This window comes from Hippocampus zosterae, chromosome 16 (assembly GCF_025434085.1).
Source record: "Hippocampus zosterae strain Florida chromosome 16, ASM2543408v3, whole genome shotgun sequence".
NCBI lineage: Eukaryota > Metazoa > Chordata > Actinopteri > Syngnathiformes > Syngnathidae > Hippocampus > Hippocampus zosterae.
This window is the reverse complement of record NC_067466.1, coordinates 7,782,541-7,800,788: the sequence shown is the minus strand read 5'-3', so window position 1 is coordinate 7,800,788 and position 18,248 is coordinate 7,782,541. Positions and strand designations below refer to the sequence as shown.

General features: G+C 42.1%; 2 protein-coding genes across 2 annotated transcripts in view; one reads left to right on the top strand and one right to left on the bottom strand.

The window, feature by feature from the left end:
- Positions 1-18,248, bottom strand: part of ube2g1a (ubiquitin-conjugating enzyme E2G 1a (UBC7 homolog, yeast)) — a 99,601-nt gene that overhangs the window by 60,141 nt on the left and 21,212 nt on the right. The window lies entirely within an intron of this gene.
- Positions 1-18,248, top strand: part of spns2 (SPNS lysolipid transporter 2, sphingosine-1-phosphate) — a 61,219-nt gene that overhangs the window by 34,988 nt on the left and 7,983 nt on the right. The window contains exons 4-11 of the mRNA XM_052047892.1: positions 536-687; positions 1,918-1,984; positions 5,507-5,649; positions 7,451-7,612; positions 7,738-7,927; positions 11,717-11,782; positions 14,096-14,194; positions 17,469-17,632. Of these exons, the coding sequence (XP_051903852.1) occupies positions 536-687; positions 1,918-1,984; positions 5,507-5,649; positions 7,451-7,612; positions 7,738-7,927; positions 11,717-11,782; positions 14,096-14,194; positions 17,469-17,632 (1,043 nt within the window). The remainder of the gene's footprint in view (positions 1-535; positions 688-1,917; positions 1,985-5,506; positions 5,650-7,450; positions 7,613-7,737; positions 7,928-11,716; positions 11,783-14,095; positions 14,195-17,468; positions 17,633-18,248) is intronic.

The following is an 18,248-nucleotide window of genomic DNA, read 5'->3' as shown; positions in this document are numbered from 1 at the left end:
AGTAACTAACATGGCTGAGAAGTCATTCTTTATCCGCAATCACGGTTTCATGAAATCAAATGCATGCAGATACCAATCTTGTCCTACACATAAATATTACAAGCAGCCATACACCTAAAAGAGCATCGTTTAGAAGTACTATGTGATTTTTTTTTGTGTTAATGTGAGTTTTAGATATGATTTGAATTGATTGAGCCATTGTTGACTATGGTATGCAATGTGGCTGTCGGTGACAAGTGGTCAGTTTGATTGGCTGTTAGCTAGCAAATCAGCGCATGAGATACAAGGAGTTTCTGGATATGTGTGCTTTTAATTTCAGAAACTTTTATTGCGGATGGTATGAAAAACAATAACGTCTCAGTTACAGAAGAGCATACAAATGTACACACCCCTCGGTGAAATATTGTGTCGCCCTGGTCACCCCGCTGAAAAAAATTATAGCTACACCCCTGTTGATCTCATTCGACTCTTTGGAGCATGACTAAGGTCCAGCATGTGAACATTTTAACATTCGGTGTTCGATATGTCTCTGCAGTACTACTGGCTGTTTGTGCTCTCCCGGGGACTGGTGGGCATTGGAGAGTCCAGCTACTCATCCATCTCCCCCACCATCATCGGAGACTTGTTCACGAATAACAAGCGCACCATGATGCTCTCTTTCTTTTACCTGGCCATCCCTTTGGGAAGGTAAGCGGCAGAAAGTTTTAGCGATTATGCTAGCATGATCGATTCGGACATATGAAGGTCACACTCGGTTGTACAAAAGGGTTTTATCTTGACACAGCTGCACTAACATCTCCTCCAAAAAAAATGCAAAACTTTAAATAGGCAGCGGTGTGGGAACTGGCGGGATGTAAAGTGCAAATCTGCAGCTTTTTGACTTTATTCAATAAGGACCATAGGGAGAGAGTAAACAAAGCTGAGTGATAAAAGATGAATGAAACGGTGGATGGAGCACAGACAAACTCCTTGGAGATTTAACATTATGAACAGTACAGTGCGTACCAGCATGCGGAGCTCATGCATGAAGAATCCGACTGTGCGATCAAGAAGATGCAAATAGACGGAGAACTCGTACGCTGTAACATTTCATTGAAATGACATCAATATAATGTGCCATAAGAACGCAAGAGTTGATTTGTTACATTATCCTCTGATAAAACAGGCCGTGGGGAGTTTCGTTATATGAGTACTCCTGATGTTTTTTGGACTGTAAATAGAGAAGGGAAAACTAAAGTGACCTCGGGGCAGTGTGTTTAGCGGGTCCTGCTAAACTGCCCGGCAACACACAAACACACACAATAGAAGGTGAAAGGGTTGGTCTGAGTAAAGTGCAGTTAATAGGTGACATTGTTGTGATTGTTTAAAAAGGAAATCACCTCAAGAATTATATCCAATTCACAGGATTTTTTTTTTATTCCACCTTTTTTTTTTATGTGGACACTCTCATCCTGGGTCTAGTTTAACTGGCGCTAATGTGCAGATTTATTAACAGTGTTGTACATTCCAGACTTGCTCTGCATGCGCTCTGATAAGATTGGTCCTTTGTCCTCAGTGAATTTGCAGGCTATTATTTTTTGTCAATTAGACGCCGATTTGTATTCATCATAATAGGCTTATCACAGCTACTTTTGCCTCAAATATTTTTTTAATGAATCCCATCACACCCTGCGCTAGTTCAATACCCAAACACGCAACTCTTTTCAAATTAGCTCAGTCGCGAGGTTCGTATTCATCAACATCGAGTGCGCAGACAGTCGACTCTTTAATCAGGCTGCAAACAGGATGTGTTTAGTTCTAAGGCTGGAAAACAAACAGTGAGCAAACTCAGTGCAATGAGTCATAGACTTCATATATAGATGACGTTAGTGTGCCAGTGGCATGTAGCTAATCGACAGTTGTGTTGTTTTCCTGCAGCGGATTGGGTTACATCCTGGGCACCAGCGCCAAGGTAGCTGCAGGAGACTGGCACTGGGCACTGAGGGTAAGACTGCTACATTAGACACACAAACAAAGCCACACAAGGACGGATTTAGAGCCCCTCCTGAGGGATTGTGGTCGGTCCGTCATGGATCCGGGTTCAGAGGGGTCGGACGCACGGGGCGGGGTGGGGGGCACACAAGGCCGGTGGACGTTGCAAGGAAGTGACAGTGCAAAGAGAGCTAAAGGCTAAACAAGTCACACACAACATTGACACAGCCTCCAGCATACTTCAGAAAACTTTGCGAAAATGACTATGATTGAAAGCAAACTTGGTTCCAAACTGTAATTGGAAATAGCATGTACTTTTATTTATTTATTTATTTATTTCATGTACCTTTAATTTGTTTTTTTTGGACCTGAAAGATAGTATTTTGTTCTGGAAAAAAAAAATTGTCCAAATCGTTTTTTACAACGTACTAAGTTTCAATGCAAGACACACTTTGTCATCGTCTCACAAGGATCATGGGGGCTTGCTGGAGCCTATCCCAGCTGTCTTAGGGGCAGTAGGCGGGGGACACCCTGCACAAGTTGCCAGCCAATCACAGAGACGAACAGCCATCTGCGCTCACACTCACACCTAGGGACAATTTAGAACAATTCAATCAGCCTGCCGTGCATGTTTTGGAATGTGGGAGGACACCGGAGTACCCGGAGAAAACCCACGCAAGCCCGGGGAGAACATGCAAACTTCACACAGGGAGGCCGGAGCTGAATCGAACCCACGACGTCTGCACTGTCAGGTCGACGCGGTAACCACTGGACCCCCCGGGCCGCCCTCAGTTAATTTAATACATTTCTATTTTGGACAGACCCTTGATTTCTCTCCTTACTTAAACATTTGATTCTGATCATTCAAGACCATGAACAAAATATAATCCTGTTCTGCAGTTTTAACCTATCCCCATGCTTTAATAAACACTTTTAAAATGTTTTTTTTAAACGACATTATTTGCAAACATTCTTTGACGTCATATAACCTCACATACATACAGACATAGATGCGGGCGACATATAAAACAGAAGAAAATTCATCAATATGTATTTAAACATCAAATTGTTCACCGAACCATGTCATTTTCTTCACGCTAACATACAATTTGAAACACAATCGAGGCGTAGATGTTACTGTAGTTAAAAAAAAACTTCAAACAACTTCCACTTGAATACATACGCACCACACAATACTCACACACATAAATTCTCTCTGCTCTGTGGGAACAACAGTTGTTGCTGGAGATTATGGAGATATGGATGAGTGCAAATGTAAACACTTGGCGTCTTCCTGCTTTTTTGGGGGGTCGGGGGGGGGGGTGGACTGCAACTGCAGTCAGTGTGAGGCATCAAACTGCAGATGTTGAGTTGCATTGCAGTTGTCATGGAAACAAATTTGTGAAAAACCTAACAGGATTCCGCGGGTGCGGCAGACTTTCGAGGTCACCTTTTTAAAAAAAACCGAAACAATGTAAGGCCGTGACTCCTCTAATGAAGCAACTGACATTTGACGGCAGAAAATAAACATTCCTTCAGCGGGTCACAGAGGATTTCTTTGGATTCCTGGATATTACATCCAGGTAGTTTGCTCAGTTTCAGGGAAACAGGAAGTCAATTCCTACCGGCCCTGGTGGAACTTTTAAAAACAACACAATGAGTAGGGCACTTTGTTCCACTGTGGCCACGGTGACATTCTAACAGAACAATCCGAAAGCCAATTAGTCAGTGGCGCGGCATGCGGGGAGGAAAACAAATATGAAAGCATGAAACGTGTTTTCAGCAGCGGTATCCTGCTGTCAGTAGAAATGACTGGACCGAGCTTCCGCTTGTTTTCGCCCGCCGTGTTCCTGCAACCTTCCTTGTTTGGCCAAAAGGTGGACGGCAAATAAGAGAGTCATAGAAATGTGTTGCAGGGGATGATGGGCGGGGGTGGGGGGAGGCAGTTGCTCGTATTGAGGATTGCCAACCATCCATACGTACAGGAAGTGTCTAATGGGCCCTGCGGGGGAGTCAAGGGGTTAAAGGTCACAGTGTGCCCCGCTGAATCATTATGAAGGTCATTTTTAAAAAGAAAGTAAATATATTAAATATACTGTAAATATGCATAAAAAAATATTGCAAGGATGAAATCCTTGCAATAAAAAGCACAGTCCAGACGGATGCCTCTTTTCTGAGAATATTAATATTATTAATATTCATGAGAGAGAGAGAGAGAAGAAGTTATAAAGAAGGAAGTGATCAATGTGTGTTATCCTCACACCCTCAGAAACCACAGCTATCTGCAAAATAAACAACATCAACCACATCCGGCTTGCAGACGCTCACATAACCCGCACGTACGAGCCTCAAAGCACTCACTTTTTCACACCGCACCATTTATGCCTATGAAGCAGTTTCATAAGCTACTCAGGTGATATGAAGAAAATTTGCTGGGGGTTTTTTTTGTATCATCGGCTTTTCTGCTTCGTCATACTAGATGAATATAACGGCACACTATGCGCCATTATCATACCTGTCAACCTCGGCCAATAGCTGCCCTTATAAATGATTACGATTCCCCTTACAAAGCAACAAAAACCTGTACAACGGCTTACCGTGCATGCGCGCATCATGCTTTATCAATCCGACCGTACGCAGCAATGTAAAACAATATATAATCGAATATTACTTTTGCTAATTTGCCGCGACAATAGTAGCGATCGACGACGGCATTGTCGTTGGCTACCAGCAGGTGAAACGTTCTGGATTTGAGCCAAAATGGTGTTTGTGAGATCGGTTCGCAATTGTTTTTTTTTTCCTGTATAAAAGTTATAATATGCCATATATGATTTGAAATGATTAAAATAAACGTACAAGCTGACAGGTATGCATTATATCTGGATGTGATCAAAAATTCATTTGTGTTATACAAGTACGGTAGTCTACTGTCAATAAAATAAGTCCAACACTGTCATCAGGTAAAAATAAACACAATTACAAAACAAATGAAAATATTGATTACATGTGCACTTACTTTAACCGTTTCAGGGACAGCAGTTACTACTACAGTGGAGAGCTTACAATGTTATCGGGTTACAGGATGTATGAAAAGGTTAAGTCACCTTCAATGTCGTGAAAACACAACCGTATTAATATACACAACCCGCTTGATATATAATGGGTAGGTTGGAATCTGAAATGAAACAGTGTGAAAGTGTCATTTTTTATGACAAATTCACGTGCACAGACGATTAGATAAATATCAATCGAATATTTCACGGTATTAATATAGTTGTGGTCGGTTGATACAATGAGTATAGTAACTTGTGGTGTTACCATCTCGCACAAACACAAGGACAGCACCGGGCGGAGAAAGCAGCGTGTGTTCAAAGTTTGGATGTCAAGCGTATCAGCAAACACAGCGGCCATCCATTCATTTTTTAAACACACCGTTCCTTGTCCTTTCCACTGATGTGTACTCATCCAAACTATCCTGCCTTCAGCTTTGATTCCAATGTGACGGCAGGTCTTTTTTATACAACCGTTCCTACAGGTGTCTCCAGTTTTGGGGATGACTGCAGCAGCCCTAATCCTGCTCTTTGTGCCCGAGCCAAAGCGAGGGAGTGCCGACCAGATGGGGGGACGAATCAAGACCCGCACGTCCTGGCTGTGTGACATGAAGACTCTTGCTAAGAAGTAAGACGTCCGATCGGAAATGACATCCGCGCTTCGCATCCCAATCGTGCCTCGCGTCAACGCTTCCGAGAAGCATCGGCACGGGGAGACAGGCGGATCTGATGGATGCATGCTGGTGGTTTTAGTTGTCGATGAAAATTGAAAAAAAACATTCTTGCATGGCTAACCTGCAGAATCCATTAAGAGTCATGGAAATGTCAACAGCAGACACAGTGAGTCTTTGTCAATCACTCGCCGCCACTCGGTAACACTGCTCGACTGTGAGTGAAGGCAGCTTTGGATGTGTGACAGTGTGCACTTTTGTCGCGGTATGACCTTTGGTGGCCACATTTCTTAAAATAGCTTTTTCAGCGACATAAAGTTTACTTGGCGACGGGGGTTTATTGCAAAGTATATTCTAGGTGAGGCGCCATATCCTTGATCGGAGGAGCGACAGTGTGAGTGTCGGCCAACACAACCTTCTACATTCAGTCACTCTGGAAAACTGTTTTAATAGCGTGTTATTTTTGTCTCCCGACATAAAACTGTCAAGTCAAGTCGCATTTCATTTTATTACCATTTAGCACAGGAGCTGTTTGTTTGCATGACAACAATTTTGAACAAACAAGACACATTTTTAATTGAAAAAACCAAAAGGCTGTTTTATGGATGCCAAACCCGTACTTGGCAATGATACTTTGTCATGAAGAGTTACAGTGCATGATCGAACTACAGTGAAAGAGGCAGTGAGAGTCAGCAAAACTTGCTGTTGTTTTGCCGACTCTCACATGTCACATAGAGCAACATATACAATATGTACATTTCACCTCTATGTTTTCTGTATTTTGTTACTTATACACCAACCTAACCTAATTTATTATTATTTTTTTCGTTGTTGAAAAAAATATATATATATATATATTCATTCATTCATTCATTTTCCTAACCGCTTGATCCTCACTAGGGTCGCGGGGGGTGCTGGAGCCTATCCCAGCTGTCTCCGGGCAGTAGGCGGGGGACACCCTGAATCGGTTGCCAGCCAATCGCAGGGCACACAGAGACGAACAACCATTCGCACTCACACTCACACCTAGGGACAATTTAGAGTGTTCAATCAGCCTGCCATGCATATTTTTGGAATGTGGGAGGAAACCGGAGCACCCGGAGAAAACCCACGCAGGCCCGGGGAGAACATGCAAACTCCACACAGGGAGGCCGGAGCTGGAATCGAACCCGGTACCTCTGCACTGTGAAGCCGACGTGCTAACCACTGGACTACCGGGCCGCCATATATATATATATATATATATATATATATATATATATATATATATATTTTTTTTTTTTCCCTCTTTCGCGGGTGGTCTCGGTCCGCATTAACCGCGATAAGTGAGGGATCACTGAAATTGTCTTGAGTCATTCCGCAATTGAACACTTAACTTATATGTTGTTGGCGTTTGGCCGACTCCTTTCATACGGATACCATCCCTCTCATGAAAAAAAATATAAGCAAATGTCACGTTAGTTGCACATTCACCCTTTCAGGGACAGCGGTTACTACAGTGGACAGCTGATCATTTTATCTGGTTATAGGGTGCATGAAAGGGTTCAAATTTAATCAATGCGTTATTAAAAATATATTGAGTGTAACGATTATTGCAGTGCCAGTTGTGTATAATGGAATAATATTAGACGTGATTTCAATGATTTTTATAGTCATCATAGTCCCACCATAACTGCAATGCAGCTTGTGATGATAATTAGTTTGACAACTCCCCCCTAAACCAATATGTTCATGTGTGGTTTTTTTCCCCATGTCAAGTCGGAGCTACGTGTTCTCATCCCTGGCATCCGCCGCCGTTTCCTTCGCGACGGGCGCGTTCGGGATGTGGATTCCCATCTACCTTGCCAGAGCTCAGGTGGTGCAGAAGACTGCGACTGCAGAGCCGTGCGACAACAAAGAGATTTGCAGCAGCACAGAGAGGTGAAACATAAATGTTGAAATGCTCAATTCAAACTTTGGCCCAAGAATACTACAGCAACGCTAATATTTTATTTTTTTGTCCCCCCCCCCCCCCCCCCCGCGTCTCTTCTTCTCCTCTCATCCAGTCTTGTCTTTGGGGCAATCACGTGCATCACGGGCCTGTTGGGTGTGCTCATCGGGGCAGCCACCACGCGCCTATGCCGGAAGAAGACAGAGCGTGCCGACCCCCTCGTGTGCGCCGTCAGCATGTTGGGCTCGGCCATCTTCATCTGCCTTATTTTCGTCGTGGCAAAGAAGAACATCATTGGAGCTTATGTAAGAGTCACATGGAACTTGCCGGCCAAACGTTTGTTTGTCTTTCCACCCTTAAACAGTCGACATGTACCCCAAGAGAAGAAAGCCTTGACAAAGAGAAATATCAAGAGTTGACAACTAGAAGTGGAATTGTTTTAACCACTGTAACAACACTACTCACGTTGAGAAAAATTTTAATTCAAGTTAGAATCCTGCCAAAACCACAGCCTCGGATACCCTAACTCAGGGGTCCACAACCCCCGGATTGCATACCGGTACCGGTCCGTGGGGTCTTTGGTGCGAAGCCGTACAAAAGAATGAAGGACTCACATTACTTTCGTTTTATTTATTTCGGAATCTGAAAGATATTTTATTTTGAAAAGTTAGCGGATTCTCTGTAACAGCAGGGGTGTCAACAGTCTCGCGGGCCACATTATAATTACCATTTTGCTTGGAGGGCCGTTACGACGGAAACCATATAAAGAAGTCAAGAATAATGTTTTATTCAATTATTGTTTAAGTAACTGTAATGAGAGTTTTGGTCACAAAATGCATTCAATATGTCACTGATTTATTACATATGAAAATGTGAAATTTTGGTACAGATGTGAGCAAACATCATCAAGTTGTCAACTTTGATTTGCTTTCGCGGGCCACTTGAAATGATGTGGCGGGCCACATCTGCCCCCGGGCATTGAGTTTGACACCCGTGGTCTACCGTATGTTAAGAGACAGTATCAGGAGTAATCCTTAAAATACGGCTTTATCGCAACGGGAGATTCCCACGCACCAAGCCCACCCTGCGTAATAGGCGGTGACGGTACGTCGTAATTTTCCTGCACTTTGAATTTGAGGTGTATCTTATTTTGAAGGCATGTCTAAACGTGACCATAGCGACCAGAGAGTGTTGCGGCCAGATAGGAGCTTTCTCGTGTCATGATTCGTGTTTATTATCATGTTTCCAAAATACCACAGTTTTCATGTGGATCATATCATATTATTTTGTTGTATTTATCTGTCACCCCTTAAAAGCCGGTCCTTGAAAATATTGTCTGACGTTAAACCGGGCAAAAAAGGTTGGGGACCGCTGCCCGAACTAAACGTTATATACATAAATGCCAAAATACAATACAATACAATACAATACATTCTGATTTATATAGCGCTTTCACAACAGCGGCAGCTGTAACAAAGCGCTTTACAAAACAGTTAACATAAAGTAAAATAATAAACACAACACCTAACATAAAACACGGACAGTCGTGCAGTCCTAACCACTTTTCCGTCACACGCTTTGTTGTTTGAAGCGGTTTGAGATGAAAGAGGAGAGAATCAAAGTGTCCTTTAACCAGTGGATCAGAGACGTCATGCTCAAAATGTGCACACGTCGGCTACAAGCTAAGTTTCAAAGTCAACAAGAAGCTGTAGCATCCATTGACGAAAAAAGAGATTGGTTCACTTCTCCTGTCCCATGGAAATCCATTTCAATTCCAAGCGGCGACTCACGGTTCCAAATACGCATCGGCGCTCTTCGCCAACGCTCCTCTCTCCTCATCCTCAACTTCAGCGGCCATCCATCCAGCCGCACCAACGCCAACTGTCCAACAGCGCTGACATAGCCACTGAACAAATCGGGGTTGTGAAAAATGCTGCCCATTACTGGCGCAAAAAACACAAGCGCCCCAGGTCTGTCCAGCACCGACAGTCAATGGCGCCGACATTCGTCCCAATCAAAATCTGTGCTGGTACAGGCGTGCTGCCGAGAAGGCGCAACCACCAAGCACAGATACTGCTCCTTTGACGAATGTCGTGGCCAAAAAGCGCTGAAAACAGTCCATATCAGGTCCACACGATCAAACAACAAACAACATGTGACAAAACAAAAGACAAAAACAGCAAAAAAGAACAAAAAAGCAAGGCTCTTGAAGAGCACTTGCCGAAGGCTGCCTACTCGGGCGCCATCTTGGAAAAAAAAAATAAAAATAAATAAATAAATAAATAAAAAATGCAGAATGTATGCCTCTTTTTGCTCTGTAAAGTCGGAGAGGCTGCAACTTAACACTCATGGCCGTGAAACAATGAACTCTGGCAGGTCTAGACTCACTTCTTATTCTTATCGGATACAAACCAACAGGAAATAACTTTCAACAGTCTGGCCGCTAACGTTGGAAAAATGGGAAAAGACGGATGATCTCTTGCCCAAGCAACACACGTCTCCCATTCCCTAATTCCTTAAACTATTACCTTGGCTCACCTCGGCATCGCCTCGGTTTCCTGACAGATATGACAACAGAACAAGAAGAAAAACAATATTCTGCTCCACATACTGTAATTAAAAGCTACTCGGAGGAATGAAATTTTGATTTTCCTTGTCAGCATGGTGACAGCACTTAGTTTGTCTGCTTCACACGTTGCATTTAATATTGTATATACACATAATATATATTGTACATAAAAATATACACACCTAAAAAAACAAACATAAAAAAACAAAACATTAAAAAATATAATATTAAAAATAAAAACAAATATAAAACGTATACATACCTAAACACCATAAACATATTCACACCTAAAAAAAATTACACACCTAATATAAACACCTAAAAAAACAGCTCTGAGAGGGTCTCGTTATGCTCTGAAAACTTTGCATACACATGGAAATGAAAGGAGTCAGATGACATGGCATGAGTCCTTCTTGTGACTGTTTCCAAGTCAGTCGTTAAATCATTCGGAATGGACAATGTGTTTTGATTGTGTGTTTTGGGGTTTCAAAAACATCCTTTGAAAATGTGCAGGGCGGGAAAAAAAAACACAATATACAAAAATCATGGAATAAAATGCGTAACTCCACTCCCACCAGAATCTAAAATCTTCTCAGACCTCTCACTTGTTAACATGTCAATTCATCTCGCAAGTGTAGTCCCTCTTGTAAGTGATCAGCTCAGGTTTCGCGAATCGGCGCTTGACAGATGCGCGATATGATGCAGTGTGACACGGTGGTAGCAGTCAGCTTTGCTTTGTCGAGACAGATTGACATCTCGCAGCTGTTGTATCATCGACACATAGCTAATTGGATCAAAGGCCTTTCTTCCGTGCTCTTGAGAGGCAACGTGTCGGTCAACAGCATCTGGGCTTTCACGAGAGCCGTGTCTCCATCCCCAGTGTCCGGCCGCCTCTGTAGCTGTGCGGTACCGCCGGAGGTCTGGCGCACGAACAGTGGGGTATTTCCTCGGCAGAAAACACACGTCAAGAGCCAGGGATTTAACTGTGCCACACAAAAGAAGCCCATATAGATCTCTGACAAACAAACCCCAATGGGTTTGTTTTTTAAGAACATCGCCAAATAGAATTTGCAGCTGCTGCCGCGCCTTTCATCTACTGTATATATGACCAAAACAAGCTATTCAAAGTTTACTGCTCCACATCAAAAGAACATAAAGTAGCTCTAGAGTCAAACTATGGATATATATATATATATATATATATATATATATATACTGTATATACACACACATATACACGGGCAAGGCATATAATCGTTATCATCCATGCAGTTTTTCGGCTTGTCTCATCGGAATCAAACTGAAGACCTACGTGTTTTTGCGTACAATCGAGCCAAATCTTAATAACATGTTTTTCCAACCACAGCAACCCAAGCAGTTGTATTATAGCAGGGCATGCCCACACACAGCAGCTATGATGTACAAGTCTTCTTGTGGCTTTGTGTCTCGCAAACCACACAGTGGAAATCGGTCGCTCTTAATCCCCGGCGGCTATATAATGCTAAATGTTGTCCTCTTTATTTAGGTCTGCATCTTCATAGGAGAGACGCTGCTCTTCTTGAACTGGGCCATAACGGCAGACATTTTAATGGTGAGTACTCAAAACCCATACTTACCCTTTGGCGTCTCCGGGAATTCTGTTATTTTACCAGTTTAATTACAAATACCCATGTTGTATTTTGAGTTGTGAGGGCGGATGAGATGTCCGCACGAACCTGGGTTTTTTTTTTTTCAAATGTATTTTTCCGCGCACTTGGCCTTTCATCCTCAGGCAAACTCGACCTTTGTTTCGTCCCGCCTGAGTGTAAATGTTCTCCAATCGTTTATAATCACTTAGTCGGGTGGTGAAACAAGGTTCTTTCTTTTGGCCTTTCTCTTTCTCATTTTGGAAGTTTTCTCTTTTTGATAACATGAGACAGCGGAACAAAATCCATTTTGCCATATACTAAGGTTTCAATATTTTTGACAAACATACATGCCATAGAATTAGGGGTGTCAAACTCATTTCACATTGTGGGCCACGTACGGCCTCGGTAGATGTCAAGTGGGCCAGACCATTAAAGATTATACCATACTCTGCTATAAATAACCAAAATATGTCTTTCCTTTGTTTGGTCTAAAGAAACACAAAAACATTACGAAACTGTTGAAATTGAATGAACATATCGTTTACCAAACATTTCATGAAGCACCTTAAGATTTCCTGAGACAAATGTGCAATTTACATTGATCATTCACATGTATGCATTGCAACTGATCCCACTGTTTGCACAAAGGCACAAAACCTTCACAAGTAATTGGTATTGAAAAATATAGTAATGCACTTTAAGATTAAACAAGATTTATGAAGAAAGGAATTCTTAAACCATTTACACATGTGCATAATTCATCTAAATGCCGCTCGTTCCTACCGACTGCTGTCAGGCTGCTTAATCAAAAATAAAAAGATGTGATGTGAAAAAACACACAGCCACCTATCTATATTTATATTGCACGTAACTGAACAGTGTACATCGAAACTGTAACATTTACTTTGTGAAAGCAAACACTTTGTGGGTAGAAAGAAGAAAAACAATTTTGCTGCTGTAGACTGTAAATTTCCCCAGTGTGAGACAAATAAAGGATACCTTATTTTAAATTTAATCCCTGCCTACACCTTACAAACTAAGGAGGGTGCTATTAAATGTGTAACAAATAAAGTATTCACATGTCCTTGATAGCGTCTGCTGTGTTGGGTCTGTCTCAGTGACAGACTGAGATTGTTGTTGTCTTCTACTCTGATTAAAACAGCGGGGGAAATACTCCATGAATTGCACCTTATTAAAATTATTCATTCCATGTATTTTATGCAATTTTTTTTCACTTTTAAATCATCCTGCGGGCCTGATCGAACCTCCTTGGGGGCCGGTTCAGGCCCGCATGCCGTAGCTTTGATTATACGTATGGCATAGAAAATAATGGAAAAAAAAAACTTTCCAGGATTAAACTCTTACCATTACGATAAATGTGTCAATTGTACGTGAAGATTCTGTCAAATAAGTGTAGACATAATGCGAACGACACCAATCCTCTTGCCGCATGTCTTGTTTTAATATATCACACCATTCCCTCAATTCCCTGTTGTTATTGTTGTACCTTTAAAATAAAATGTAAAATAATCAAGTAGACATTGCTCTGTCGACAGAAATTCTTTTTTCAAATACTTGGTAGTGGCACAATTTTCAAGTAAGTAAGGACAAAGTGCTCTCAAAAAACACATTTATTACAAAAGAGTAAAAAAAAGGTAAACAAGGTACTGGAAGGAATCAAAAACTCAATGAACAAAGTTCAAAAATGACATTCAAAGCAACAAACCAAAACCGGACAAAAATGAACTACAAACGGAATCAAGACATGACATGGCGTAAAACAGGACTGACATCAACAGAATCAACAAACACAATGACCTAAAAATGGTGCAAAAACAAGGAACTAAATACCAGCAAAGTGACGAGACAACGAGGAGCACCTGGGCAAGACATGTGTGGCTGAGCGAGCTGATTGGAAGATACGAGGACCTCAGTTGATGAGCACAGACAGGGGGAAAATAAAGTGGGCGGGACAAAACATGAACAACAAAAAAAACAACCCAAAACAAGACAACATGACAAACCAAAAGTCAAATACCATCTAAAAAACACCACTCATGACAGTGTCTACATATAAACATTGACTGACACCATCAAATAATTTAACCAAAGCATTTTTTTTAAACTGCGTCCTGATCGCAGTGATTTAAACTCACATGTACGGGGTGTGTCACCTCATCGGTTTATTATTCATTGATACGTGTGCAATCGAGAATTTATATCTTCATCACCTGACACGGTCATTCAAGTTGCTCATTGCCCCTTTCTCTGTGCAGTTTGTGGTGATTCCCACACGGAGAGCAACGGCGGTGGCGTTCCAGAGCTTCACCTCTCACCTACTCGGTGATGCAGGAAGTCCATACCTAATAGGCCTGGTAAGACTCTCTCCCACAGTGAAATTAAAAGTTGAGCTTTGCACTAGGGTGTGGATGTGAGCTGGAATGTGCAAAAGGACACAACGTGAGCTTTGCTCCTCTCAGCTCTGAGTCGTCATTGTTTCATTGGAGTTTTGGTTTTCCGAGGAAATGTTCCAGAAGACGAGAATCCAGAGAGTTATTCTAACTGTCACACCCGGCGGCTCCCTCACACACACACACACGCACACGCACACACAGAACAGTGTTCAGGTGGACAAGAATGAAACTTGTGTTTTGTGCTCAGTGGAGTGTAAAACAGGACCCACCTTATTTGGTCAACAAGCATTCTTGTCATTCCAAATATGAGATGCCCAGAACTAAAGTTGACATGTAACTTCATCAAAGTACACAGGAAAGAACAGTGAACTGTTTGCATGACAAAACACAAAAACGTGAGTCACCGCTTACGCTGTAGTGACATCAAGGATATCGGAGTCCACTTTGTTTATCGGCGGAATAGCTTCCTGACAGATGTACATCGCATATTGTGTAATTGTACGAAATGCTCACAGGGGGCTTGGTCAGGAAGTCTTTGATTCTTGAATCAGACTGATTCTTAGCCACAGCTGTCAAACCGTTCTGGAGCGCCATCCACCCCCACCCCTCCACACCTTTTTTTTTTCTTTAATGCTCAGCAAACAAGAATGGAGGAATTCCCAGTGGTTGACATGCTCTTCAAAAAACAAAAAGTAATTTGAATGCTCGATTTAGAATCAAAGTAAAATGGTCGCTTTATTAGGACTGAAGGAAAATCCCACTTGCATTTTTCGGTCCAGTTCAGAATCTGCATTAATTAATTTATTTTTTTTACTATTCATGCCTTTCCTGTACTGCGTATCCTGAGCATGAAAAGTCCGAGTTTCGATCACTCAAGTCACTAGACTGGAATGGTTGGTAGCCGTTCATATTCAAACCTGTCAACAATTTAGAGTTTTAAATAAACCTTGCCACTTTGCTCCGCATAAATACTGAAATACTGAAAATATATTTCAAGTCATGTAGCACATTTTTATCATAAGCTAACAATTTACTGAGCCCTTAAAATGTGAAGAACCAATCATTTCAACACTAGGAAAAAAAGGGGTTTTATTGTTGTTCCGATGCGATTTTAAATTAAATGATGAAGAATAGTGTCACAATATTTCACAGTATCTCTTTCACACTGCTTTTTTTTCATTTATGATCAGCCATATTTTTTTGACTAGAAATGATGGAGTTGCGGTCCAATTTGAAAACAAGGTGTCCCCTGACTCTTGCTTAAAGTTAGCTAACACGCGACACTAAAGTGGAAAAGCGCCAGGGAAAATGGATGAATGACAACTGGATGGATTGGAAAGGATTAAAATGTATTTTGTGTGACCAAGTATATGATATATACTGTATCAATAATTAGGGTGTAATAAACTTTTTTTTCCTATCTTCTTATAAATGGCTCCATTTGCTGCAAACTACCAAGAAGTACCAAAAATGACTCATTTTCCATTATCAACGTTTAAAAGAATGCACAGTAAAATATTTAATAATCTAACTACATTCGGATGTATGAGAATTCTCAACCCGAGAGCACGCAACATTTTCCATCTGGCTGCGGCAGTGAAAGCCCCAGGCCTTCACACAACTGACCAACAAGAGCCACAATGCTCCAAGTGCGTCATTACTCACGGCCTCAGTTCCTAAACTGAGATTTCGCACATAGGTGCAATGGCGTCATCGTGACGCTGACTGAGCGCAGGCAGATACAGTATACAGCCGCCCCAGTGATTGAGTAACATGCGTGAAAGCTGCGACAGAGCAGCTTTTTGGATTTTTTTTTGTACGAGGTAACATTCTCAAATTCAGGGGTGTCAAACTCATTTTTGTCGCGGGCGACATTGTAGTTATGGTTTCCTTTGGAGGGCTGTTATGAATTTGGGGAAAACATACAAATGTTTAATCGCCTCCACATATTGCATACACGGCGCACAACAAATTGATGAATAGCTAGTTTTAAAATCAAAAGTCAAGAATCATGACTGTTATTGTGGATTATATATGAAAATGTGAAATTTTGGTTCAGACTTTAGCAAGCAACATGGAACTGGACATGCTTGATTTGCTTTCGCGGGCCACATAAAATGATTTGGCGGGCCAGATCTGGCCCCCAGGCCTTGCCTTTGAGAGCTGTGCTTTAATGGATTAGTAGACCCCTTCATAAAATTCCGCCAAGATATCACTTAGCGGCCACTTCCAATGCAACGTCTCTTATTCTCTCGCCAATATGTCGTCGTGTGCATGTATGCAGTTGTTACATCAGAATCCCAGCAGACGCACATTATAGACTCTATATGAGTGAGACATGGCCGCCGGCAGAGCGGGTGGGAGGCGCCAGGAACAATCTATCAGCAATCTCCTTAGGAAAAAAAGATATATATACAGTATATATATAATTAAACGGGCAGCTGTTTCTGTATTTTTAGCCAGGCTGCATCGGCTCAGGGCAATCATTTACTGTCGCGGGAAACACACGTGAAGGAAATCGTCACTAACACACATGCGGGCTGCTGAAGATGAACACCGGGCACACAGACGATCACACCCGGTATGCACGCGTCCTCCTGTCAGCACTTCACCAGCTCCCTCCATAGAGGATCTCATTTTGCTGACGTGAACATACTGTAAAATCCATGCGCCTCACCAAGAGTAACTTTTGACCTCTTGGAAACGGTCGTTCTCTAACAAGAAGCTCTTGTTCCTTTTTTTTTTTTTTTTTTTTTTGCACGCCTCTGAATAATTACCGATCTATTTAAAGCAACGAGCCCCTCCATCACATATGTCACTGTGTTTGAGATATGAATGGAGGTACACTGAGGCCTGTTCTCCTCTTGGTGTTATTCTTTGAGCGTGTGTTCCCATGGCATGACACTACCGGTATATGAACAAACATCATCTGTTTTCATTTTACCAGGATATTTTGAACAATTCTATACATCCAAATCTGTGGGAACAGTTTGGAGAAGGACATTTTCTATTCGACTGAAGACATTTCACCAAGGCATGCATTTTGGTTTGGCCTGAGAGAACCCAAGACCCAATACTTTTGTCCATATGGTATCTGCACTATCATGCAGAAGGTTGATTTGAATCTATTTTCATGAGTAACCATGCAGCTTCCTTGTATAAACCAAGAGAACTCCATTTTGCATCCGTTAAAGCTGTTCTTTGTCTCTCTCTTCTGGCGTGTTGCCCGCTGCAGATCTCCGACAGCCTTCGTCAGAGCTACGCGACGTCGTCGCTGTGGCGCTTCCTCAGCCTGGGCTACGCCCTCATGCTCTGTCCCTTCATCATTGTCCTGGGGGGCATGTTCTTCCTGGCCACCGCGCTCTTCTTTCTGGATGACCGAGAGAAGGCTCAGAATCAGTAAGTGGCTCTTGGCAATGCTGGAATACGGAAGCACTTTCGTCTATGATGGTGCTGAAATCCGCTTTGAGCATTTTAGGCACACTTTAGAACTAACTCATCATCTCTTTTTGAATGGAAACTGGCTTTTAATTTTTATTTCACCAATCAACATCATTCGGCTGCATGTCGGCTTGCGCGATGTCGGCATGTGACGTGAAAATTACGTTGTCAACGCTGATTGGCTGTCACCGACGAGGAACGGACTGGGCCCATGTGGGTTAGCTTGAAATTCTAGCGCAAACATTGACAGACTGACGGACCTCCTCTCTGTATATGAAATTATGATTGTTTAGTACTGGTTTACTGAGCATATTTGAAAAAAATAGTTGGAACACATTCCATGACCAGGAACTCAAAACCCCACAACAATAACGTACTATTGACCCTTAAAGGCCACCATACGCCTCCTACTTGACCAACACAATGGATATAGCAATCAGGGCCGCTTGGAGCCATCGACAGGTTCGGGAAAATATGTTGATTTTCCTGAACAACCAGTGTATTTATGGGCTAGTCCTAGCCATCACGGACATTAGCAACTGTCCTCCACAACCCGTCAATGATTACGTTTCAG